Below are 25,778 nucleotides of genomic sequence, written 5' to 3'. Positions count from 1 at the left end.
TCCTCATACATATGAGCATGCTTATAATGCTTCCCATCCTTGTAGGAGCCTTTCTGGGTCTCTTTGGGGTGTTACTTTACCTGGGGAGGCATAGCATGCATACCTACTCATCTCAGAGAGGGAAGCCATGGCAGACCAAAGTCATGATTGCACCGAAGCCCAACTCGGTGAGCTGGTGACCCCTGACCAAGTTTACTAATGGGAGCATGAGGGAGGGATTATCCACAGGATGAGCTGCATCATCAGAAAGCTCACCCCAACATGGTGCAGCCCAAAGTTCTCTGTGTAACCTGTAGGCAGCTTGACAGGTTCCAGAATTTCCTCTCAGCACCTGGCTGGTCAGGGCTTCCAACCCTGACCATTTACTGGTCTGTAACCCCGGGGAGCAGCCCTAGTGAATGTTTCACCTTTCAGCTCTCTTGTAAGATGGAGTTTGTTTACTCCTCATGTCTCCTGAGCCCCACCTCCCTCCTAGAGGGAAGGTTTCACTCTAGAGGAAACTGCTGCCCAGAAGTCCCACACTGATGCCAAATACTGCAGAACTCTCTGAAATAAGTTAATATTATTTAAGAGTTTTTGCTTTGTCCTGGTCATGGCTTTACATTTATAAAAGAATAGATAAGGCATATGGGTCATCACAGACCCTCTAAACTAAGACAATGTCTGCAAAACAAGACATTTAGCCCCAGCGTGCCTCCAATTTCATCTTTTAAAGATTCTGGAATTACTTTTCAATGTGGAATAAATACAAAATTATAAGATTTATGTCCCGTTGAAATATAAAAAGAATAACAAAACAGTGGATATCTGTGTGTCTGCTACAATTTGAATATAAAATGTCTTTGCGGTGGTTTATCTTGTGAAATTTACAATCACCTAGGAGACAGACCTCTGCCATGTCAGTGAGGGAGTCTCAAGACTGGGTTAATTTTGATGAGAAGACCTACCTGGAATGTGCATGACATCATTCCATGGGCTGTGGTCCTGGGTAAACTAGAACAGTTAACAATAAGTCGAGCATCAACATTCATATCTGCTTCCAGACTAAGGCGTCAATGTGACCAGCTGCCTCATGTTCCTGCCACCATGTCTTCCTTTCCCACCATGAAGGACTGTGTCCTCAAACTGTGAGCCAGAGCCAACCCTTTCTTCCTTCTGAGGCTGTTGTCAGATATGTTCTCACAGCAAGGAGACAAGCAACTAACACAAACCTCTAGACTCACACCTTGAGGTCTTGTTTTCCAAGATGGTGGCACTATTTTGTATTGCACAAATTCTAATTATTCTTAATAATAATAATATCTGGCCTGGAGTCAGATATTAGGGGGTGAAAGCTGAGAGATCAGTGTAGCAATGCAACCAGCCACTAGAGAGACCTTTGACCTCAGACCAAAGGGGCGATCCTGTCCTCAGACTACACTAAGCTCCTGTCTCCTCCTGCCTTATATTCCTCTCTCTGCCCAGCCATATCACTCCTGTCTCCACCTCCCTAGTGCTGAGATTAAAGATGTGGGATCCTTCTCCAGCACCATGTCAACCGGCTTGCCACCATACCATCCGCCGTGATGACAACGGCCTAAGTCTCTGAACTGTAAACCAGCCCCAGTTAAATGTTTTCCTATGTAAGAGTTGCCAGGGCCTTGGTGTCTCTTCGCAGCAGTAGAAACCCTAATTAAGACACCTGGCTTTCACGAAAACCATGGCTATACCAGATCCGGGGCTAGTGCTGCCGTCTTCTGCTCAGTCCTTATGGCCCTTGTGGCTCCTCCCTCTTTCTTGGTGACGGGGGCAGTGCGTGCTTCTGGTTGCCACCAGCTTATAGGAGTTCTTCCTTAGTTCCTGATGCCCAGTGCATCTTCTCTTTCATGCTCCAATGTGGGAACACCCAGGCTCTGTTTCTGCATCTCTTGGCTCTTTCTCAGTGACCTCGTTTCCATCCGGTAGAGCCACTCTCTAAATCTCCTTTGCTCTAAGCTCCAGTGAATATATCCAACAGCCTTCTCGACACCCCCACAGATACCTAATCTTAGCTGCAAATTTGTATGTAAAAAGTATAATTCCTTTTTTTCCTTTTATCAAACTCCTTCTCTTCATCCTTTCCCATCTCAGGAGATGGTAATTTCATTCTGCCAGAATTCTCAGAGTCATTCTCAAATCTTCCTCCCCTCTCAAACATCACATCTAACTCACAGCATTTCCTGTGAGCTGTGCATCTGGAACCCATCCCAGGTCCTCCCACTTCTCACGTCCGCCACCACTGTCACTGTGGCGACAGCCACTCGGTGTCTTACCGAATCCAGCAGGATCCACCAGTCTGGCCTCCTCCTGCGTCCCACTTGCTCTACACTCCAGCCAGGAAGTTCCTACTTCACGATGAGTCGGACATTGACCTTGACCATCTCCTGTAACTCCAGAGGCGTCTAGTCCTCACTGAGGTCCAGAGCTAGGGCCTCCACGGTGCAGCAAGAAGGAAGGCATTCTAAACAGACGAGTGTGCACCTTCTTTTGAGGATTAGACTAATTAAACAATGCGATTCAAGAAATTGGAGTTTCTTAGGAATCTCGCGCTAGGAAAAGGGAAAGGTTGAAGTCTGGTGCCAGGCAGGGGGAGCTTGTCTCCCAGAAGATATCTCACAGGGTAGTAGTGTGCTTGACAACCTGTCAGGTCACCTTGACGACAGACTGGAGCTGAGACAATGATGGGTCAGTGATGGGCAGGACCACACCTTGACCAGCGTTGCTCAGCTGTGCATATTCATCCTTTGGAAACCTATACCTTACATCGGTACCCCAAGATGGACAAGTCATTGGCCTTGATTTTTGTCCCTGTGGCCACATTAAATGTCCTTCTGCTTTTCACTATCTCTCGTTTGTTTAATGGGCTTATTAGATGGGAGGTCGAGCTGGGCTTGTTAGGCCTGCCCAGGCTCCAGCTCTCATCCTGACAACTCCAGCTGCAATGGTACGGCTCCTGGCTTCATCCCAACTCTTCTCTCACCCTCCTTTATCCTGGGGTACTCCCCCAATCTACTCTGGTTTCCATTCCCCAAGTGGCAAACACATCCCCACTCAGAATCACCAAGAACCTCCTTCTCCATCTCCTTTTCCCTTCCCCACGTCTTGAAACAAAGTCTCACCATGTAGCCCTGACTGGCCTGGAGCTCACAATACAGACCAAGAGGGCTTTGAACTCACAGAGATCAGCCTGCCTCTGCCTCCTTCTCACTTCTGCTGGCAACACCAACATATCCCCTTGCCAGCTTCATATTTATGCTCATCTCTCCTTCACACAGAGGCCATGCCTGACCCCCTTTCTCCTGTGACAACTCTACAGCAGCATTTGACTGCTATATTCTGGGTCTTACAGGAGCTGGGTACATAGAGTTAAGTGGGTGAGAGAAGGGGATTTCTTTAGCCAAAGCTTTAAGATGGTGACAAGCTATACACTCGTCCTACTGATTAGGTGTTTTGTTTTGTTTCAGTGCAACATAGACCAACCATCACCCAGACCAGAGGGGCTTGGGAACAGTCTTGGTGCTAAGGGTGAAAATGCCCATGGATTTCCCAGACTCTGAGTAGTGTGCTTGACTCATCCTGTATCCCCACTGACCAGTTCCCTTCACCCTACAACCTCACAGCACACGGGGCCTCACAGCATGCCCAGCCTATTGCTACCACTCAAGCCCAGCTATCTACAAAGAAACCGACTTCTTTCTCAAGCCCAAGTCACTCCTGCTCAGTCAGTGAGCATGGACTGTCACCCAGTGACCAGAGAGTAATAAATGGTCTGTTGTCACCTAGAAAGTTGGCCTTGGATCCTCATAGCCAATATCTACATAGAAACTTAAATGTACTGCTCAAACATGTGTGAGTGTGTGTGTGTGTGTGTGTGTGTGTGTGTGTGCACATATTCAAGTATATAAAGGAGTATGTGTGGACACATGTGGAAGTCAGAGGGTCACCCCAGTAGCTGACTTTTTGACACAAGGTTTCTCACTGGCCTGGAGCTTGGGGACCCTCCTGTCTATGTCTATGCCTCTCTCATGCTGCTAGACTCTAAGCATACCATCAGATGGGTCCTCAGTGACTCAGACCAGGTCCTCGTGTTTACAAGGGAAACACTATACAGGTTCGGTCTATCTATTATGGTCTCCTAAGTCCCCTGAACAGACACACTTGAAAGATGCTGATAACCTGTGCAGAGGAGAGCGAACATCTATCAGATGAGCTAGGTTGCATGTTCTGAAAGACGATCAAGTGTTCATCTCCTCATTGTAGAATGGAGAGCCTGTCTTAGAAGGACACTTCCTCCTGACTGCTCGTCTGTAGCTGCATGGTGCGGTGGGTTCTGTTACTGTGAAGAGACCAAAAGGAGGTGTTTGAGTGACACTGGGATGAACCACTCTTTGTCTTTTCTTTGTATGAAAGTCTACAGAGCTGCAGACTTGAGACAACTTCTCACTATACCTGATGCATCAGGGCTGCTCTTAAGGCAATCTGCACTATAAAAGCCACTTGATGGCTTTCCCTTCCTCTTGATTCTTATTTCCAGCCTCCTCTAACTTATCCCTGGTGCTTATCTTTCTTCAAATAAAAGAAAGTAAAATCTGCTGATTCCTGACAAGGAGAGAAGAAAGAGCTAAGAGCTGCCTCGGGCAAAGACCAGGGCCTCCTGGAGCATCGTTGGAGAATGGAAGCATCCGGAGTGTCTGTGATTGGAGACTTGATCTTGGAGAAATTTGGAAGGATGTACAATAAGGGTGACTTCAGCTGGCCGTGATGGTACACACCTGTAATTTCAGCACTTGGGAGGTGGAAACAGAAGGATCAGGAGTTCAAGGTCATCCTAGGCTATTTAGCAATCTCAAACTCACCAAGGATGACCTTGAACTGCTGTAGCTCCTCCTTAAAGGATGATAGGTGTGAAACGCTGGGTCTGTACCCCCTGTTCTCTCTGCTGATTAATCTTCCTTGCTTTTTAGAGAATCAGCTGTTGTTTTGGAAATGAACCTCCTTATATGGTTTTCTGTTTTATTTTGTTGATGTTTGTTTCTGTCTTTATTAAGTCTCTCTCTCTCTCTCTCTCTCTCTCTCTCGCTCTTTCTCCCTCTCTGTCTCTCTGGTTTGTTTTTGTTAATAATCCCAGCTCTTTGAGAGAAATGTTTGGTTTCTGTATTTTTAATATATCTTGATTTTTAATAAATATTTATAAAATTACATAAATCCCTTTGTGCATTGCCCTTGGTGATCTGCCAATCTCATTATGCTGGGCTCTAGGTCAAATTGCCTGTTCCATGTATTTGTTTGTGTACATAAATCACAGAAATAAGGTGCTTACGATGATATTTTTATAGCAGTTACTTTGATATTACTTGCTTTCCCGGCCCTGGGATTGCAGACATGCACCCACCACTCTGGGCTTTTCCATATGGATTCTTGAAATTGAACTTGGTTTCTCACGCTTGCATGGAAGCACAGCATTGGCTGAAGATCCATGGACCTTGGAAGCGGTTTGTCCTGTCAGTCGGTGTCATTGGTGAGAGGTCGGATGCTGGTCTAATTGTCTTCCTCTACAGGTATCACATGGACCACAGACCACACCACCATTGTCCATTGTTCACCCTGCCATTTTACTGCCCAAACTTGGAGTATCTGCTTCCAGCTTTCATGCACACATACTTTGGAGAAAGCTCCGTTGGTCCTCGTCCCTCTCTCCATCACAGCAGCAGGATCCCCAGACTCTCTGCAGCCCCTTGCACCATGCAGTCTCGCAGGTTCATTGGTTCAGGGTGATCATGAACCTTAGAGAACCATATTCTGGTGGCTGTGACCTGAGTCCCAAGAAGCTAGTCTTCTTTCTCTTCATTTTAAACACAATGAATATGGTTGTCCAGTTGAACCCATCAGTCCACATATAAGCCAGTCTTAGAGGGCAGCCCCGTCCAGTCTATCATAAGACACAGATGAAAGCAAAGGGATGTGTGGTCACTAAGCTGCTAAATCAGCATCCCTGTGATGTTGCCGCGCTAGGCTCCTCTCTCAGGTACTGCTGCAGCCTCTTCATTCCCTAAGCCATAAGAGCTGGACTTTGTATAGGTGCTCGTAGACAAAGCGAGCAAGAAAGCAGCCTTTTTTCCTCCTTCTAGGAGACGCTAACACCTGGATTGTGTCTTTCTCTTTCCTCCAAGAGGAATGCTGTCATCCTTGTCATTGAATGCACACTTGCAAGGCACCAGGCCACTTTATGACAAACAGGGGCACAGCAATGCATATGACAGCCAGGGGTACAGCAATGCATGTGACAACCAGGAGCACAGCAATGCATGGGACAACCAGGGGCACAGCAATGCATGGGACAACTAGGGGCACAGCAATGCATGTGACAATCAGGGGCACAGCAATGCATTTGACAATCAGGGGCAAAGCAATGCATATGACAGCCAGGGGTATAGCAATGCATGTGACAGCCAGGGGCACAGCAATGCAGATAGACAAAGACTCCTATCGTGGTGGGGAAACTTAGTCAGGTATGTGCAATGCAATGTAGACCATGTAGTTTCAGGGACTCACGGATGCTGTCAAGGGAAATGAAGTAACTGTGTGCAGCCCAACAGCTTCGTTTTATCATGAAACCACACTTGAGGGTCAGAGAGATGGCTCAGCAGTTGAGAGGCATATGTGGCTCTTCCAGAGGACTGGGGTTCAGTTCCCAGCGTTCATAGTCACAGCTGTCTGTGACTTTAACTCCAAGTATATGATGTCCTCTTCTGCCTCTACAAACACTGCATATATATATATATATATATATATATATATATATACATACACACACACAGGCACAAACAAACAAACACACACACACACACACACACACACACACACCCCTAATACCAATAAAATAAATCTTAAAAAATAAGTGTCGTACTTGGGATGGCCACTCAGCATGTGACCTGCTCTTTGGTGCTAATACACACAAGACCAGAGTTCTTCCTTGTCTGTGAGTCCACCCCACCATGTCTCAGCAGTCCCAATCTGGTTCTGGAGTCCCAGAGGATTCCTAAGGAGCTGACAGTCTTCAGTCTTCATCAGAATCCCAAAGAAGCCGGTTCTAATGCCAACAAAGCAACACGATAGATTAGCTTGCCAGTGAGAGTGAGGAAACGCTGGAAGAAAGCAAGCTTCCTTCCCCCACATCAGCTGCTAGCAGAAGGTGAGGCCCAGATTTAGAGTGGGTTTTTCCCCCTCAGTTGGTTGATCCAACCAAGAAAATCCCTCACAGGTGTGACCAGACACTCGGATTGACTGAGGCCGTGCTCAAGCTGACAATCAAGATCAGCTGTCACAGGTCTCCAAGGCAGCGTCACTGCACTGGCACATGGGTAGAGCTTTAGAGGAGAGGCATGGATTTCAACACTGCTGAGAAGATTCCTGTTGGCAAAGCATTTCTGTGCATGCCTGGAGTCAAAGTCAAGATATTGCTTTCAAGACGGTTCCTTTCTAATTAATTTTCCATTTCAATGTTTGGGATGCCTAGCAGTCTTCATTTACAGAGGAGCTTTACTTACTGCTGAAGCCTACAGGACCCCACAGGTGTAGGTAAGGAACTAGCATTCTCTGAAGTGCCTTGCTATAAGGATGGGGAGAGGAGGGGCTCTTTCCCCAGGGATAAGAAGGCAGGATATGACTAGAGACAGACTTGTCCATTCAGTTTAACTCAGCAAATATTTATTAGGTGCTTATCTTGGACCAGAAGGGACAGAAATACAGGTGACAGAGCAGAGAACATGCAAGACAAAAATCTTGCTGCTGGGGACTCCATATTTTGGTGGTAAACGAAGAATACAAAACTTACAGCAGATTACAGGTCCTGACAGTTGGGGACAATGGACCAGAGAAGAGAATAAAAAGTTTGAGTGGTGAGGTTTGTATCTGATGTTAGAAAAGCATGTTGCTGAGGGGCAGGAGACATCACTGAACAAAGACCTGGCTGAGGCAAGGGGCATCCAGCTGTCTGGAGGAAGCATTTAGGCCATTAGATGGTATGTTTGGTGGAGGGAGCAGCTGACAATGTGGCTCAGCTGGTAAAAATGCTTGACGCAATGCGTCAAGCCAGACTGCTCCCCAGTAACACATAAATAAGAACAGCCCGTGCCTGTAATCCCAGCACTTAGGAGGTAGGGTCAGGAGGAACAGAAATTCAAGGTCATCTCCAGTTGCAGAAGAGTTCTGAGAGTTCCTTGGGTTACAGAGAAGACGCTGAATCAAACGCAAAACAAAAAGATCCAAAAAACTCATGGTTTCCAAGGACAGCTGGGAGGTCCAGGTGGAGCCAGGTAAGTGAACTCAACATAAAGAACACAGGCAATGAGGTCTCCAGGGAAAAATTGTTAAATTCCTCTGCGGTTCTTGACTTTTATCCTCCCTCTGGTGGAAACCATAAGAGAATTCTAGTCAAGGCAGTCACGGTTTCTAACTCGGGAGGCAACAGGATTGCACAGAATGATGTTAGGGAGGAAAGAGAAGAAGAAAAGCCCGAGGGTCAGAGACAGTCCTTTGAGGGGTGGTAGAAGTAGGGGAACGGAGCTAATATCATATGCTTTTGATTTTATGAGATGCGAGAAACAGTGGATTTAAAAGTGACTTCACAAAACTCAGTCAAATCCATGGAAGGGTGAAGCAGCTATGAACCGAGAAGAAAGATGATTTGCTGAGATTTCATGGTAGAAAAGGGCTATCAGGTCTTTGTTGATGACAACAATGATGATGCAGATACTGAAAAGGATGAGGGGATGGTCATGCTGCTGCAGAAGGTGATTATGGAACTGATGGAGAGGATGGCGAAGAAGATAATAGATGGTGCTGGTGATGAAGGCAATAATGGTGGTGATACCGAACGTAATGGTGGTGCTGGGGATTTGGCCATGCCCAGCTGAGATGCCCATTGAATAAGTTTAGGCTTAGGGTGTATATGTTGCAATGTCACATCAGTGAGAAAAGTGACTCCCTCTGCACCATCTCCTTTCAGAACTTCCATTTTCTCAAATGCCACCTCACCCTGCCCCAGCCACCCTCAAGCTTAGGGCTCAACTAAGGAGAGTTGTCAAGTTCGGGCTTTTGACATCACCTTTTTAATCCAGCACATTGGATGTTATTCATTTCCCCACTCCTAGGATGAGCATTTACTTAAGATCTTCCAAGCAGGAGAACACATAGATCTTTGATCAGATTTTTTAGTTTCCTCCAATTGTAACAGTGGCAGACAAGGGTTCATTTGTGCTCCGAGAAGCCGAGAAGAAGGGGTCATAGTGGAACAATATGGCAACACCCAATTGTGGACTTTTGTGGATGAGAACATTGATTTCAAAGCTTAGGCAATAACTTTCCCTTCACACTGAATTGCCAAGAGCTGAGAGTTGACACACATGGCATGTCTGGTAGACTATGCACAAATGTGAAGGGCCCATACCTACATAAGGGGCCAGCCACACTCACTGACATTCTCAGGAATAAGGAGGCAGAGTTTCACTGATGTAAAGCTCCCGTCAATCCCTCTTGGCTTTCTATGCTTCTCCAGCTTCAAGTGGAAGATTCCAGCAGGTACAGAACTTTGTGTTTTTAATTGGGGCAGGCATGAGCACATGCTGCTTCATGTGAGCATACCAATGAGTAACTGTTCATCAGAAAAAGGGAATTCACATCAAATTTGCATAAAGTTAAGTGAATTTGCCAAGTAGACAGCTGGCATATTAAAAGAAGTGTATCAGTGAAAATGTCAAGCGAGTGTTTTCGATCGGTATGAAAAGGTTGGAAGACATTTGCAAAGATGCTATGATGAACTGTTATAGCTTGAAGTAGCCATGTGTCTGCTCTGTTAGATGTAATGTGTCAGGAGCTTGATTGTTTTGAGTGGCCTATGCATCTTCACAAAGTGGTAGAAGAGGTACGGAAGCAACCCACGAGAAAGGCAAATGTCGATGGCTTGAAGAATGTTTAAGGGTGTTGTGTTGGGAAGTTGCCACTGTCATGGGGATGCAAAACTTGTCCCACAAACTCAGTTCACTTGAGTTTTCTTGGTTTCATTGTTGTTGCTTTGACAGATACCACAAGAAAAAACAAGCGAGGCAAGGAAGTGTTTATTTTAGCTTATGATTCCAGGTTTCAGTCCATTATTATGGGGAGGTCAAGGCAGGAACTCAAGCAGCTAGCCACATCACAGTCTGAACCAAGAGCAAAGAGAAATAAATGCACCCATGCTGTCTGCTTGCTCACTCAGTTAGCTTTCTTTGCCCTGGAACCAAGGACAGCTAAATCCACTTAAAACCTGAGAGAGTTTGTGAAATTGTAGTAAGAGCTGCGGGGGTTTATGAATAGCCATTAGCATGCTTTTTGGTGGCGGCAGGGACCTTGAAACTCCATAGAGCTGTGACAATAAACACGGCTTTCGCCAATACCTCAGCCACGAGGCTAGACTCTCAGAAAGCTAAGGAATGGGGTGAATCCAACCATCAAAGCCACGGCTTTAATCCTAGTCATACCGCTTAGCAAATTAAAGACTCAGGTGATCAGAAAAAGAGAGATATACACTAAAGATAGATTCAGATTTTAAAAAAATTCTAAATGGTTTAAAGTGTGTTTAAAATATATGTAGGCTTGAGAGAGAAAAGAAAAAGGATAAAGTCCTTAAAATAAAGAAAGAGAGATGTTGGGTGTGGTGGCACACACCTCCAATCCCAGAACTTGGGAGGCAGAGGCAGGCAGATCTCTGTAAATTCAAGGACAGCCTGGTCTACAGAGTGAGTTCCAGGACAGTCAAACATACACAGAGAAAACCTGTCTCAAAAAGCCAAAACTTAAAAAATAAATAAATAAATAAAATATAAAAATAAATAAATAAAAGAAATGGAGTTTAAAATAAAGCCACATAAAGATGAAAAATACACAGAGAGTCTGGACACTGAATGTTATTGTGTTGTCTTTGAATTGTCTGATGGCTGAGACAGGAGCAACAGCTGCTAAAAGGCATTTGATTATAAATGCTGCTGAATTAATCCAATATATTTATATTTTGAAAATACCTTGATTTCAAAATTTAAGTCAAAAGGTATGATACTTTGCCTTTGTTTCCATAGGAAATGAGAGGCTATGGATTCATTCTTGGCTAAGGAAATTCAGGTTTGATTAAGGAAGACCCCCTGAAAATTCTTCAATAAGAGCAGATGGCCCAGATGATCTAACATTTCAGAGGATCTCTGTTGGAGTTTCCTCTGAGTTCTGCATCCAGGACAGCCTCAAGACTGCTGGCTGAGATTATCAAGTCTCACAGAATATTCCAGTCAGAGCTTGACCATAATTCAAACATTTTTTTAGGTCCCTGTAAGATTATCAGCACCCCCAATCAGCAGGAAGTATCCTGGAAAACAATGCTCGCATTCCCAAAAAAATGGATTATGGATGTTTTTCTTTGTTTAGAGTGTTGGTTACAAGTTGCTATAGATAATGGTCTGAACAAAAATCTAAACTAGGGATATTATATTCAGAGTTCTTGTTTTCAAAAAACGGGGGAGTGCTGTGGGGCAATGGCCTTTTATTCTGTCACTTGTATTATTTTAATAAAACTCTGATTGGCCAGTAGCAAGGCAGGAAGTAGAGGCAGGGCGACCAGGCAGGGAATAGAGTCAGGGCAAGGAGAACAGGAGAATTCTGGGAAGTGAAAAGCTCAGTCTACAATTGTCACCCAGACAGAGAGCAAGAAAAATGAGCGTGCCTCACTGATAAAAGGTACCAAGCCATGTGGCTAACACAGACAAGAATTATGAGCTAATATAAGTTATAAGAGTTAATAAGAAGCCTAAACTAACAGGCCAACCAGTTTATGATTAATGTAGACCTCTGTGTTTTTCTTTGGGACTGACTGGCTGCGGGACAGGGAAGGACAGAAACCTCAGTCAACATCAGAGCCCACAGAATTTTACTGCCCACAGTAGGCTGCATTTGTTAACAATTAAGCACCACATACACATCCTGACATGCTCACAGAACAAGCTGATCTAAAAATTTCTTCAGTTGAGACTTTCTTCCCAGGTGATTCTAAGTTGCGGTGAGTAGTATTTAGAACTATCTACCCACAGCCACCTGTAAAAGAAAGAGCAGCACTCGGGAATCACATGAGTCTCAAATATTCTTGGATGCCTTCGGAGTGACATTTGTCAAGACTGTGTTTTTATGTGGATGACCGTGAGGAAATATGAAGAGAGAGAGAGTTTAGATTTTAATGTCATATATCAATCTGTCAAATCTATCAGGGCCACAGGGAGCCCAGTTCCTTGGTTTTTTGGTGTTCTAATGAGGTGTTTTTGATGAAAATGACATTTTAGTTGGGAGACTGCATGAAACAGATTGGACCCCATGGTGAGAGTAGGTCTCATTCCAAAGAGTAAAGACCTGAATAGAGCAAGAGGCCTGCCAATAAGATTAAAGTCTGTCCCTCACTTGCCTTCAGCAGCTTGGCTCACTCCATACACTCCCCCAGAAATGCTTCAACGACCCCCAGTCCTTCTCCAGATGAGACCAACGTCCTGGCAGTGGCTCCACATCTCATTCGGGCCCACGCCAAATATGTAAAATATGTTTGAGATGCTCGAGCATTTGTGCTTCAAGGTGTAGAGCTTTTAGCCAAAGCTGTAGCTGTTACACTGGGGACAAAGGGAAGAACTGGTTATTGAACAGAGCTGGGGTAGTCCCAAAGGGACGACAGGTGGGGTCACTGTTGCAGAGTCGATTGATTTAAAGGATAAATACAAAAATGTGAGAGCTAAATTTGTTCAAGATGTTGCCAAGAGCACAAAAAGAAAAAAAAAAAAGAGGCTGGGGGTGGCACCCCCACTGCTACTGTTCTGGCACGTTTTCTTGCCAAGGAGGATTTTAAGAAGATGAGCGAAGGGGCAAAGGCAGTGGAGATCCAGAGAGATGTGAGGCTGGCTGTTGATGCTACAATTGCTGAACTTAAAAAACTTGTGACAGCCCCTGAAGAAATTGCTCAGGTCGCTACGATTTCTGCAAATTGAGACCAAGACATTGGAAGCATCGTTTCTGATGAGATGAAAAGGGGCTGGAAGAAAGGATGTCTGTCACCACAGAGGACAGAAAACTCCTGAATGGTGAATTAGAAATTACTGAAGGTATGACATTTGACAGAGAATTTATTTCCCCATGTTTAATTAACACATCAAAAGGTCAAAACTGTGAGTCCCAAGATGCCTATGTTCTGTTGAGTGCAAAAAAAAAATTCTAGGGTTCAGTCCATTGAACCTGCTCTTGAAAACCATTTGAGCAGATGAATGTCCTTCCTGTTGGACCTTTCCAACGTGAGCGTGTTCCTCTGTATCCCAAAGTAGCCAGCTTGATGACCAAGTGGAGCAAAGGTGCAGGCCCACTTCCAGCTATGGGCTACTGGGGCAAGGCTCTCCAGCAATTGCATATACGATGAATCTGTATCCACTGTGTGGTATAATTTGTCCCCTAGCCAGACAGGATGGATCTAGGAATCCAGGAAAGGAAACTTACGTGTCTACACTCACCATTCTCCTTAAGGACTCACAAGCCAAGTATTTGCTTACTAAGCCCATAGTCGTGTTCTCCATTGGCTCCGAGAGCTGAGTTTCCCAGGGTAAAAGCTTCCATTGCAGTGAACTGAAAAATGAAATTTCTCCCATCTCCTTTGGAATCCTCATTTCTCTGAATCAACATGAAAAGGGGGGAGGGGGCAGGGGATTGAGGCCCTGTGTGTGTCAGGATTGAGCCTGACTGAAAAAGGTAAAGTGGATGGTTATTAAAGAATATTTCAGAGTAAGAAAAGCCTCTCAGGTTCTCAGGGCTAACAGTGTCTGTGATTAAGGTCACAGGTAACCTACAATAACCCAGCGCAGACAGGCCTATCACAGTCTAAGCACTGGAGAAATTAAGGCCAAGGTGGAGTCCACTGCCAGCTGAGGTTCTTGCTGAAGGCAAAGAAATACTTCAGTGCGGAGAAGATGAAAGTGATTGTGACTACCAGCTTCAGCCTTGAGCCTGGCCACAGAAAGAAAGACTATCATCACCATGGGTATTTCCCCATTGTTCTATTACAAATATTTGAGTACCTATGAGTATCAAGGATCTTGAGATTTCCCTGTATCTTATTGGCAGAGGTCTCCGCAAACACCATGGTCATCAGTGTTGATCTGCGAGAGGGCAGATGGGAGTTCAGTTCAAAAAGACTCAGAAGCCGCTGTTGGTTCAAACTTCAAGAGTCTGAGCTTGAGTGTATTTTAGGCATTTCTAAGCACATCATATTTTTGTGAAAGATTTTCCTGGTGTTAATTAATTCAAGTCTGTGTGCACAATAAAGCTAAAGACATGGCTACATCAAAATTCTTTGTAAAGTACAAGCAACATCTTCCATAATGATAGGTTCTGTAGATTGACTGAGAAAACCAACCTCACGATAAGGGTCTCAGGAAGAATCTCTAGTGAGGTCTTGGCCACACAGAAAATACGAATGTCACCAGGCCATTAACCACCCTTGCTCCCAGCCTTCTGGGCAGAAAACAGGTTATATATCGCTCCCTTTGAAGAGCTAACCCTGCGTGTTTAAAATTCCTGGTTTCCCTAGTGCATATCTGAGCACAAGGACCTCTGTGCCTGCTAGACAGAATCCCTTGTCATGTAGCAAGATCATTGACCTCCTGTCGTGGTATTGGTCCTAGCTATCTTCAGCTCTCTGTCATTCTAGGGTCACTTAGAAGAGAGTGCCTAGATCACATCGGTCTGTGGGCATGTCTATGATGGCGTGCCTTCATCGTTAATGGACTCAGGATGTCCCAGCCCACTGTGGGTAGTACCATTCCCTAGGCAGGAGGGTCTGATCTATAACAGAAACCTAGCTAAGCATGAGCCTGGGCAAACTAGCAAGTAGAATTCCTCTGTGGTTTCTACTTGAGTTCCTGCCCTGACCCCGCTTCAGTGATTGACTGTGGCTCGGTGGTGTGGACCAAATGAAGCTGCTTTTGCTCAGAGTATTTATCTCAGCAGCAGGATGAAAGGAGACTGTATCTAAGTGTTGTCTAACTATGTAAATTGTAGGCGACCAAGGAGAATGAGCATCGATCAGAGACAGTCTTCTCCTGAAGGAAAGGGTTAGTGACTTTACATGAGACAGATGTGTCCAGCTGAGTGGAGGCTTGACCGTGCTACTATCTTTATTTGTAAGTTAGGTGTGGCTAAAAGAGATGCATGTGAACTCCAAATTTATAAGAAGTGTACTCTCAATTTCTATTTTCTTTGTCAACTTGGAGGATGCTTTGGATGAGACTGGATGTGGGTGAGGCTTGAGGGTTGTGAATCAGAGGAAGGTGTGAACACGGCTTACAAAGAGATGGCCTTGCAGTCAATTCTCTGGCCTGTTGGCCTTCAGCTCCAAATAGAGCATCGGATTTGCAGAGTCCAAGTTTGTCAACATCTGAAACAGCATAGTGTATCATAAACAGATCGTGTGTGTGTGTGTGTGTGTGTGTGTGTGAGTGAGAGAGAGAGGGAGGGAGGGAAAGTGTGTGTGAGTGTGTGCGTATGACAGAGAGGGAGAGTGTGAGTGTGTGTGCATGTATGTAAGAGAGAGTGTGTGCATGAGAGAGAGGGAGAGTGTGTGTGAGTGGGTCCATGTTTAAGAGAGTGTGCGAATGAGAGAGAGGGAGAGTGTGAGTGTGTGTGTAAGAGAGTGTGTGCATGTGAGAGAGGGAGTTTGTGTGACTATGTGTGTAAGAGAGTGTGTGTATGAGAGAGAGAGTTGTGAGTGTGTGTGTGTGTGTGAGAGAGAGAGAGAGAGAGAGAGAGAGTGCATGTATGTAAGAGAGAGTGTGTGCATAAGAGAGAGGGAGAGTGTGTGTGAGTGGGTGCGTGTTTAAGAGTGTGTGTGTGTGTAAGAGAGTGTGTGTATGAGAGAGAGGGAGAGTGTATGTGTGTAAGAGAGAGTGTGTGTATGAGAGAGAGGGAGATTGTGAGTGTGTGTGAGAGAGAGAGAGAAGGAGAGGGAGAGTGTATGTATATGCATGTGTGTATGAGAGAGAGGGAGAGTTGTGTGAGATGTTTGTATGTGAGCATGTGTGTGCGTGTGACAGAGAGAGGAAGCGTGTGTGTGTGTGTGTGTGTGTGTGTGTGTGAGAGAGAGAGAGAGAGAGAGAATTGCTTCTGTTTCTCTGAAGAACCCTAATATTAATGTCCTCCAGTAAACTGTTTTAAAGTTTATCTTATTATCTTGATTATGATCTGAAAACCAAAGCTAAGTTATCAGCTGGAAAACACAGCCTTGGCGTCCTGTTCATGACAGCCTCTGGTAATTCTCAAAGAATCACATATGATGTGTCTTTGACAGGATGAATGGCTCATGTAGGCTGTCTTCCACTATTAAACAGTCCTTCTTTTATGAAAGCTAGGGATTCTATGCAAACGAAAGGCCTGCCGCTGGCAATTGATTTCTTCTGTCTCCTAACAATTATCCCAGAAAGGTCTATCTGGGGGAAAGGAAAGAAACAGAAGAAAGCCTAAATTGATTTTGCTTCAGCTTAATCAACCACATTTTACCTGGGGTTTGCACCGAATGGCTGTTGGCTGTTTTCCAAACTCAAAGCCACCTACCATGAATAAAGATCATCAGCACAGACAATACTGGAAAATAATGTGTTGCAGAGTCTAAAATCCACTTAAAAAGCAGAATTCTAGAAGTCTCTGGAGAAACAGCAGCAGAATTCAGATGCTGAAATAATTCCTAACTAGGCTGACACGGAAGAGAGCAGAATTTCTTTATGTATATATGATATAATATGTAGACACACTCAGGCACATAGCCATAGTGATCATAATAAATGTCATATGTGTAGACGATATTACACATATGTAATACACGCATATATACGCTATATATACTTTGTGTGTGATGATGGTTGATCATCACTATCAGCTTGACTAGATTAAGAAATGCAGAGATGCCGAGGGCATTTTGAAGTACAGCTTTGTATGTGTGAGAACATTTCCAGAGACGACAACTGATGAGGGAGATCCAATCAGAACAGACACCCTCTTCTCCATTAGGAGTCCCACAAGATCACCCCGATACACAACTGTAATATATATGCAGAGGACCTAGCTCAGACCCATACAGAGGCCGGGCAGTGGTGGCACATGTCTCTAATCCCAGCACTTGGGAGGCAGAGGCAGGCAGATCTCTGTGAGTTCGAGGCCAGACTGGTCTACAAAAACTAGTTCCAGGACACCAGGGCAGCTAGGGCTGTTACACAGAGAAATCCTATCTTGAAAAACCACACACACACACACACACACACACACACACACACACACGAATAAATACTTTTCTTAGAGGGCCTGAGTACAGTTCCTAGCACTCATGACAGGAGACACAGAATCGCTCTAACTCCAGCTCCAGGGAATCAGGAATCCTGTTCTGAAGGACCGCACTCATGTGGACATATACACCGGCCTCACACACAAACACATAATCAAAAGATAAAATTAAACATAAAAACAGTCAAACCATGCTATGGTAATCTCGGAGGCTTGTGGTGCTAAGAAAAGGCTCAAAGTCATGCACATATACCAGCTCCTGTCGCAGGAGAGTTCTGTTCAAGATAGCAGCATTTTGGAAGAGTTCAAAGTAAGGTTGTGACCTATCGAATGCACGTTCTCTATCACCAACTTCTGCAGCCAGAAGGTTGTGAAGAACAGAGAGCCTGAGCAGGCAGGACCTGGAAGGATTCCAGTTCAAACCCTGAACGACCTAAGAGAGTGAAACGGTTCAGACAGCCCATGGTGGAGGAGGTTGTTGCTCCCCAGAACCTGGCAGATATGAAAAAGAAAAGCCAGCATAAATCACCAGCAGGCCCAGGGCAGAAGGCTGGGATGCGATGTTCGACTTTCCCTTGGAGGCTGTGGACTAACTTAGCTTCCACTTCCACTCCTGCTGATTCTAACATCCTCCCTCGATGAATCAGTGGGAGAATTATCGGAAAAAGGAGGCAAAGGTGAAAGAACGTTCAGAAAGAAAGGGATTTGCCTGCCTTAAGGGATACGCCAAGAGCTGAAGTTTCGAATCATCCATCAACAGCAAAGGTTTCTGGGAGACAGCCACTCCCAGGCCCTCTTGGCTATTTTAACAGTTTCCTCGGAGAGTTTACTGTAGAGGCTGCTCACTGAGGAAAGCATCAGGACTGACTGAGTATGCAAATCTATGTGGAAAATTTGAATTTAATTGTTAGGAATTTTAAATGGGCTGCCTGGGCACACGGAAGGTGAAGCGGGGTACAAAAACAGCCTGCACCGGATGACGGATTTTGTGTTTGTGATAGGTTTCTGTGCCTCCAGCTGTCTGTCTGCTTGAGAGGAAAACTGACATTGATGTCAGCTAGTGATTTTGATAGGTCCTGGGTGGCAGTAGGAGGTCTTCTGGGATGAGCAGCTGGGAGTGGAGATTTTGCAAGTCAGACACAGTGCATACTATTGCAATATCATTGGCAACGAGGGAAGGCTGCACATGTGGGGTGGGGGTGGCGAGTGTACGCGCACTTGTGTAAGAGGGTCCTCAACCTCCGTTCTGTGGAAGCCAAAGGATCACGTCATGTGTCCTGCCCTACAGTTTCCACCTTATTCTCTTGAGAGTCTCTCCTGGAATCCAGAACTAAGCAAACAGCCAGTCAGCACAGTGATTCTCCTGTCTTTGCCCCCTCATCCCCACCCACACCATGCTGGGGTGACAGGCCTGCTAGTGACCACACCTGACCTTTCATATAGGTGACAGGGATTTGAACTTGGTTCTTCACGGTGACACAGCAACTTCTCTCAGCTACTGAGCCAACTCTGCAGCCCCGCATTTTTATTTTTAAATTAGGACCGTGGCTTTTATTTGTGTTTATTTGGCAGCACAGGAAGAATGACTGACCCTTTGAATCCTTCCAGGACTGTGAACTTCATTTCTACAGCTGCATTTTTCTTTTAAGGTCTTTTGTTGGCATATATCCACATACATAATGTTGAGTTTCATAAGGGCATTTTTTTTCCGAGTATATTGTATACTGTGACCATGCTCATGGCCCTCCCTGTTGGAATCAATCAGTTGGCTTCACTTTTCAGGGGACCCAAATATGCAATCTCTATGTCTCGGTTAGGGCATTCAGAAAGATGTGATAGCTTTTGACAAAAGGTCTGTGACTTCCTCGCTACCCAGTGAAGACATGCTCAATTTATCACCAGAATATGCTGGCCTCTTCTTTGAAGCAAAAAAGCTTCCAGGCCAGACTCTCCCAGGGGCTTGTCAGTTTTCAGTGTTCTGATCTCTCAAATTCAGATGTGACTGCCCAAGGCAATCTTTAGCAAAAGGACAGGTTGTCTAGTTCTGTACACACACTCAGACGCTAACGAGGCCGCGGGTACTAGCGCACAGTCACAGATTGGCTGTAACAGGCAGAAGTTGCTGGTCCCCAGCAATGCTGAAATCCCGTGGAGTTGGCTTTGGAACGGTTCCCTATTCTTTAGCCAAGTCCTAACTCAACTCTACAGGGAGAAACTCTTGTCCAGAACTCCCCAGGGCCCTTGGCTTTGTCCTTTGCAAGGTCAACCTTTTCCACTGCCCTCCTTGGCTGTGATGGAGTCAGTGTTGATGCCGAGGCTCTCCCTAAGGCCTATAAAACTCCTCCAGCTGTTTCCTGCTCCCAAGCCAGTTCCAGCGGCATCTGACAGTTCCAAGTTTTCTTAGTTAGGTTCTTTCGACTATACGTTTCTCTTAAAACTTTACCTGCTGGCTTCCAGTGGCATGCATCAAAATCCTGCCTAGATGTGTCTTTATGTCTGCTTCCTTTGTTTGTTTCCTTGTCCACAAATCCCCCTCTCCACTTAAAGGCAACTCCTGCGGGCCAGAGGCCCCTAACCACAGAAAGCTGCTGCCTGTCTATTTTCAGAGCCTTTGCCACCGTATCCCTAATTCTTTGGATCTAGAAGCTATTCCACAAGATGTAGGCTGCATCTATTTCTTGTTTTTGTCTTTGCTAACTTTTAGTCTCTCTTCGAGTTCATTCTGTTCTTATAATGGGATAAAGGCAAATGGAGAAGTATTGTTTCTCTTCTGCCACTGTTTCTCGTGTGTGTGTGTGTGTGTGTGTGTGTGTGTGTGTGTGTGCAGGTTCACACACATGTGTAGACCAGAGAACATCCTCAAGCATCCTTCCTAACGTATTCCATTTTCTTTTTCAGTCATGATCTCTCTCTGGCTTGGAACTTGCCAAGGAAGCTGGATGGGCTGATTATTGTAAACCTGGGATCTGTCTGTCTTTACCTCCCCACTGGGCTTACAATCATGAACCACCATGTCTAGCTTTTTTTGCTTGTTTGTTTTTTGTAGTGAGTTCTGTGCATTGAGCTCGAGGCAATGTTCTAGTGACTGGGCTCTCTGGGCTGTTGCCCCTGCCTACATGGTACATCATGGTTGCTGTAGTCATGGTTTGATCACAGCTGGAGATACCAGTTGCAGCTAGTCTCAAATGTTGGCATGGTCTCAATAAATCTTTCTTCCCTAAAGAAAATTATATCATGTCGGGAACTCACAGCACTCCCCATGTTACTGGTAAATCCACCAGCAGAATTCTCTTATGCTTGAATGCTACATGAATTAGAACAGAAGCAAAAGGAGGCTACCACTCATTGGAAGAGGTAAGCAAAACACATCATGTGTGAGTATCCATCCATCTGCCTCTCCATCATTCACCTACATATCCAGGTAAGTATGTTTGTATTAAGTTGTCAATCATCAGCCCCTCCACCCACCCATTCTAATGTGCAAATTTTCCTTAAGCACATCAGAGATGCATGTTACAGAGATGCATGTACAAACTATGTTTGGTACCAAAATTGGGACATACCACCTAATGTTGAGGGTTTACTTTTTGAGACTAGAAAACAGCATTTGAAGTCACGACTGACTCAAGAAACAGGGCAACTTTTTTGATATGCATGCTGTCTGAGCTGAAAAATGAGGTTTGGAGGAAGGCTGGAGTCAGAGTCTCCAGAGAGATAAGCTGCGAGGAAGTTGGAAGTCAGTCCCTGCCAGCCTTTGAAGGCGAATCAGTGTTAGCCTAGAAATGGGAACTGATAGGAACAGAAGGTTTAAATAAATTCTGCGAATCGTGTTCCTTCCATCCCTCACATATCTTATTGTTCAAACGCTTTCATTCTCTGCTTTTCCCTTTGCTCATTCATTTAAGAAATGTTTTTATGAGCCGTGCCTACATAGACATGAAGATAGATATGAGGGTTAAGAAGAAGGCAGAGGAATCTTGACCTCGCAGAATTTCTAGCTGAGTGGAGGAGACAGACATTAATCAAATAACTCTGTAAATTAACTTGTCATAAAGCCCCAACCAGGGTTAGAAAGGCCACAGTAGAACATGAAAGGATTGTGTTGGAAGGAACCAATCTACTCCATCAGGGCCAGAGAAAGCTTCCTGGAGGGAAGGACTCAGTAAAGGTAAAGGGGGGGGGGTGAGGGTATCACAAGGTCATAGAGATTGTAGAGAAGCCCCAACTTTCATGCGGAGATGGCATGGCATGGTGCATTCTGTTTTGGAGGTTGGAGTCCTCAGGCTCTGAGAGACAGGAGGATGGAGGGATGGAGACAGCTGCAGAATGAAAAGCGGGGAGCAGGTGGATGGGACAAGGCCAAGGATTTAAAGAAAGCAACAACTGAAAGTTTTCCACTGATGAGTTTTGACCTTTGAGAGGATACTCTGGGTATGGAGGTAGGAAGAAACCAGCAAGGATTCTGAGACTTGAGGATGCTGGCTTTGTTTACAAAGCCCTTTGGTAAGGCCACCTTGCCTCTGCCCTTCCTACTGCTACACTGTATCTTCCGTCTTTGCTCCTTTTCCAGTTGTTGTGATAAAATGTGCGGACAGAGGTAACTTAGGGGGAAATGGCTTATTTTAGTACGCACAGATCGTCAGGAAGCAGAGAGCGATGAACGACTGGGACTGCCCCTGGGCTCTTTTTCTCCATTTATGCAGCTTGGGGTCCCAGCAAGGGGATGTTACCACTCTCACCGGACAGGTCTTCCCATCTTAACACAATCCAGACAGCTCCCTCCCCCTAGCCTGTCCAGGGTCCCTTCTCTCCGGAGATTAGGTTTTGTGAAGTTGACAATAAGTACCATCACACTCTCCAAACAGGTTCCTGGGCACACTTTCCAGCCATTGCTCTTTCTTCTCTAGTGACTTCCACTCTGCTCCTCCCCCTCCTCTTCCTCCTCCTCCTTGGCTTCCTCTTCTGCTCCTCTGTCTCTGCATCTTGTCCCTTCTTCCTTTTGCATCTACAGGCAAAGTTCTAGTTTTCAACGATACTTTGGTTTCTCACGTAAGAAAGCGTCTCTGACATCCTTTTGATCCTGGTCTCCCATCCCAGGTAAGGGTGATGACTTGGAAACACGTTCTTCAGTTTCTAGAGACTCTATGTGCAAGGACTGGGGCCCACGTGGGTAAGTCTTCACTTACTTGTTTGCTTATGGTGCTTCAGGCTCAATTGTGTGGGGGTACATTTGTCTTATTGGTGTTTCTAGCCTCTTTGTCCTGCCCTCAATAAATGTTTACTTAGTTCAATTTTAAAATGGACATTGATCTACTAAATATTGATGTACGATGTCCTCCTTATGATGTGAATATGTGTCTCTCTCATTGGTTGATGAATAAAGCTGTTTCAGCCAGTGGCCAGGCAAAATAGAGCCAGATAGGAAATCCAAACGAAGATACAGAAAGAAAGAAGGCAGAGAGAGGGAGACGCCATGGAGTCACCAAAGGAGTAACATGCCAGGCCATCACTGGCACGCCACTGCCATGTGACGATATACAGATTAGCAGAAATTTTATTTAATTGTGAGAGCTGGTCAATAATATGCCTAAGTAATTGGCCAAACAATTACAATTGATATTAAGCCTCTGAGTGGTTGTCTTATAAGTGGCTGTAGGGACTGGCGAGTGGAGAGAAACCAGTCCCCGTGGGACCTGGTGAGAAGGATAGAAATCACCATTTACAAAATATTCTAAATATTTCAGGGGCATCTGAACATTTTCAGGAAAGCAAGCCATCCTCATGTCGAAAAGAAGAGTATATATCAACAAAGTAATATTTAAGAGTTTGTGAGTTTTATTTACTGGTAGGAAGAATAGGCTATAGAGTATTGAAGTGATGGCTCCAAGGGCCAATAGCACTTGCTGCTCTTGTAGAGAGCCTGAGATTTATACCCAGTGTCAAGATGGCAGCTGAGAAGTGTCTGTAACTCCAACCCCAGAGGATCTGAGGCCTTCTTCTCGTCTCTATGGGCACTGCACGCAAGTACATTTACATACATGTAGGCAAGCACACACATAAAATAAAAATAAATAAATCTTGCTTGTAAGAGGCCGTAGAAATGTCTATGCAGATTATCTTCCGTGTTGGGCAATGGCATTGATTAGCCCGGCTCACAACCCTGTGCCCATTAAGTGTATTCATTGAGGTCCTATTGTGAACAGAAAATGTTAAACTCCTGGCCTCCTTCAGGTAATGGATGTAATTGCTTCTGACACCAGATGCTCCTGGACTGTCTGGCTGTCACTGTCCTGGTCCCCTCACTGGAATCACTGAAAGATGAATGAAGTACCAAGGAACCCAGAAGGCGCCACCACCTGGTCATTTCTATCATTGACTCAGAAGCCAGGGAAGGCAGATCCTTGAGAAAAGGGGATGCATGCACTGAGGTTCAAAGACACCTGGGTCAATGTGCTCACTTGGAATTTTGTTTCTTTCATTTGAATTTTGTAATTTGTCTCATGTAGATAATGTACATATCAGATCCATCTCTAAATTTTCATTTTTTTAGAAGTCCTGAGAACATTACTGTTTCCTTTCAAATTCCAATTGTCCATTGTAAGTATATAGGAAAGCGGCTAGGTTTTGTCCATTAACTTTGACTCTTTCAGCCTCTGTGAAAAGCAGTTGATGTATGAGGTACTCCATGTGTTGCTATGGTAAAATACCAGACAAAGACAACTTGAGGTAGAAGGGTTTAAAATACACTCCTTCCATCATGGTGGTGGGAGCATGAGGTGATTGGTCACATGGCATCCATCATCAGGAAGCAGAGAGACAGGAACACTGGTGCTCAGCTCACTTCCTCCTTTGTATCCAGCCCAGGAGCAGGGCATGGAGTGAGCTGCCCACACCTAGAAACTCCCACATAGACAAGTTTGGCCCCATGGTATTTCTAACACACATCCAGTCGGCGATCACATCCAATTGACGATCAAGCTGTTATATCAGCTATCAATATCACAGCTATTAATTCCAGAAGTTTTTGTGATTGATCTTTGAAACTTCCTATATATCAGCAATGCTATCACCTGCAAAAAACATTTTTTTCTTCCTTCCTTCCTTCCTCTTTTACTTCGTCCTAAAAACATCCATTATATTCCCTTTCTTGAGTAATTTAATTGGCTAGGAGTCTCTATAGGACGTTGTAGGGGTATGACAAGGAAAGCCATTGGTGGCCTCTCATCTAACCGGAAAAGTGTGGCTTCTTACCTGCCAGCAGCAAGTCTTGGTAAACTCTTTTTATCGAGTTGAGGAAATGACTTCCCTTCTATTCCTAGTTCACCAAGGAACAATATATCTTCCCTTACAGCAACACATAAAGTATTGCCTGCACTTTGATCTCTTGGGGGAAATGTATCTCACATCAAAAAAAAAAAAAAAGTAAGAGTCTAGCTATAATCCAAAGTAGTCTTTGGGGACTCGATAAGGCTATATATTCTCTATATATCCGTGTGTTTTTTAAAATTTGTACTCAGTGAAGAAGAGCGGTATGGAGGGAGATTTGGTGGTCTGGAGTGGCTTGGGAACAAGGCACAAAAGCTGATCGGAAGCTAACTAGGAAGAGAGTCTCTGCAGAGGGGACAGAAGCAGTAGTGGCCTCATCCTTGCTTGAGCTCCTGAGCTGAGGACCCTGCCTGACCTAGCAATCACCACCTTGTCTAATTGGCAGCTTAGTGTGTGCTGTGGAACGCCGGGTTAGTTTGCTTTTTGCTTTCTGAGTAGCACCGCTCTTTGGGGTGGTGTATGTTGGGATGTGTGTGGAGGGTGTGGGGGGGGGGGCGAGACTCACGTGTAAAAACCAGAGCACCAGGACCATGACAAGTCCTTTGCTCTAAGCTTGTAGAACTCAGAAACCGAAGCCGGGCACACACCAGGTGGCTGGGATCGGGACGCGCGCCCCCGCCCGGTCCACGCGCGCCGGGGCCGCCACAGCCACACACCCGGTGGCTCCTGAGCGCACTGCCGGGCGCGCTCTCCGGAGCTCCAGCGTCCGCGATCGCTCGTGCTAGGGCGCCGGCAGTGACAGGCGGTGGGGGGGCGCGGCGCTGCTCTGACACGGGCTCCCGGCAGCCTGAGCCGGGAACCCGCCTGGAGTGGCCGGATTGAGCCGCGGGCGACCACGGGCTTCCGGACCCTCGCAGCGGCTGCGGGGAGCTCGGGCCGCGGCTCCACCGGCTCCAGTCTGGGCGCCCGGGGCCACTCGTTGCCGCCGCCCATGGGTATCCGAGAGTTTCCAGGCGGCGCTCCCAGGGCCAAGAGCATCGCTGTGTGAGTAGCGCCGCAGGAGCGGGAGGGCGGCGGGCAGGTGGTCCCAGGCACCCGGACCCTGCTCAGCCCGCACTGCC

The 25,778-nt window shown here is 45.6% G+C and overlaps 1 protein-coding gene and 1 pseudogene across 3 annotated transcripts in view; both read left to right on the top strand.

The window, feature by feature from the left end:
• Window positions 1-12,531: 12,531 nt before the first annotated feature.
• On the top strand, window positions 12,532-13,337 carry LOC121447317 (annotated as a pseudogene).
• Window positions 13,338-22,488: 9,151 nt separating this feature from the next.
• Slc35f3 (solute carrier family 35 member F3) overlaps window positions 22,489-25,778 on the top strand; it is a 225,422-nt gene continuing 222,132 nt past the window's right edge. Inside the window, exons 1-2 of one of the 3 annotated variants that reach the window (XM_041650716.1) lie at window positions 22,489-22,561; window positions 25,103-25,127. Coding sequence is in view for 1 of the 3 variants with exons in the window: in XM_041650715.1 (XP_041506649.1) it covers window positions 25,649-25,701 (53 nt within the window). In the remaining 2 variants the exon portion in view is untranslated. Of the gene's footprint in view, window positions 22,562-25,040; window positions 25,128-25,239; window positions 25,702-25,778 lie in introns of those variants that run through there. The other 2 variants (XM_041650717.1, XM_041650715.1) reach the window with 2 other exon arrangements.

This window comes from Microtus oregoni, unplaced genomic scaffold (assembly GCF_018167655.1).
Source record: "Microtus oregoni isolate MIOR12 unplaced genomic scaffold, Mior012 000004F_ref0000308, whole genome shotgun sequence".
Taxonomy (NCBI): Eukaryota; Metazoa; Chordata; class Mammalia; order Rodentia; family Cricetidae; genus Microtus; species Microtus oregoni.
The sequence above is the reverse complement of the archived record's forward strand: the minus strand, read 5'-3'. Positions and strand labels throughout refer to the sequence as shown.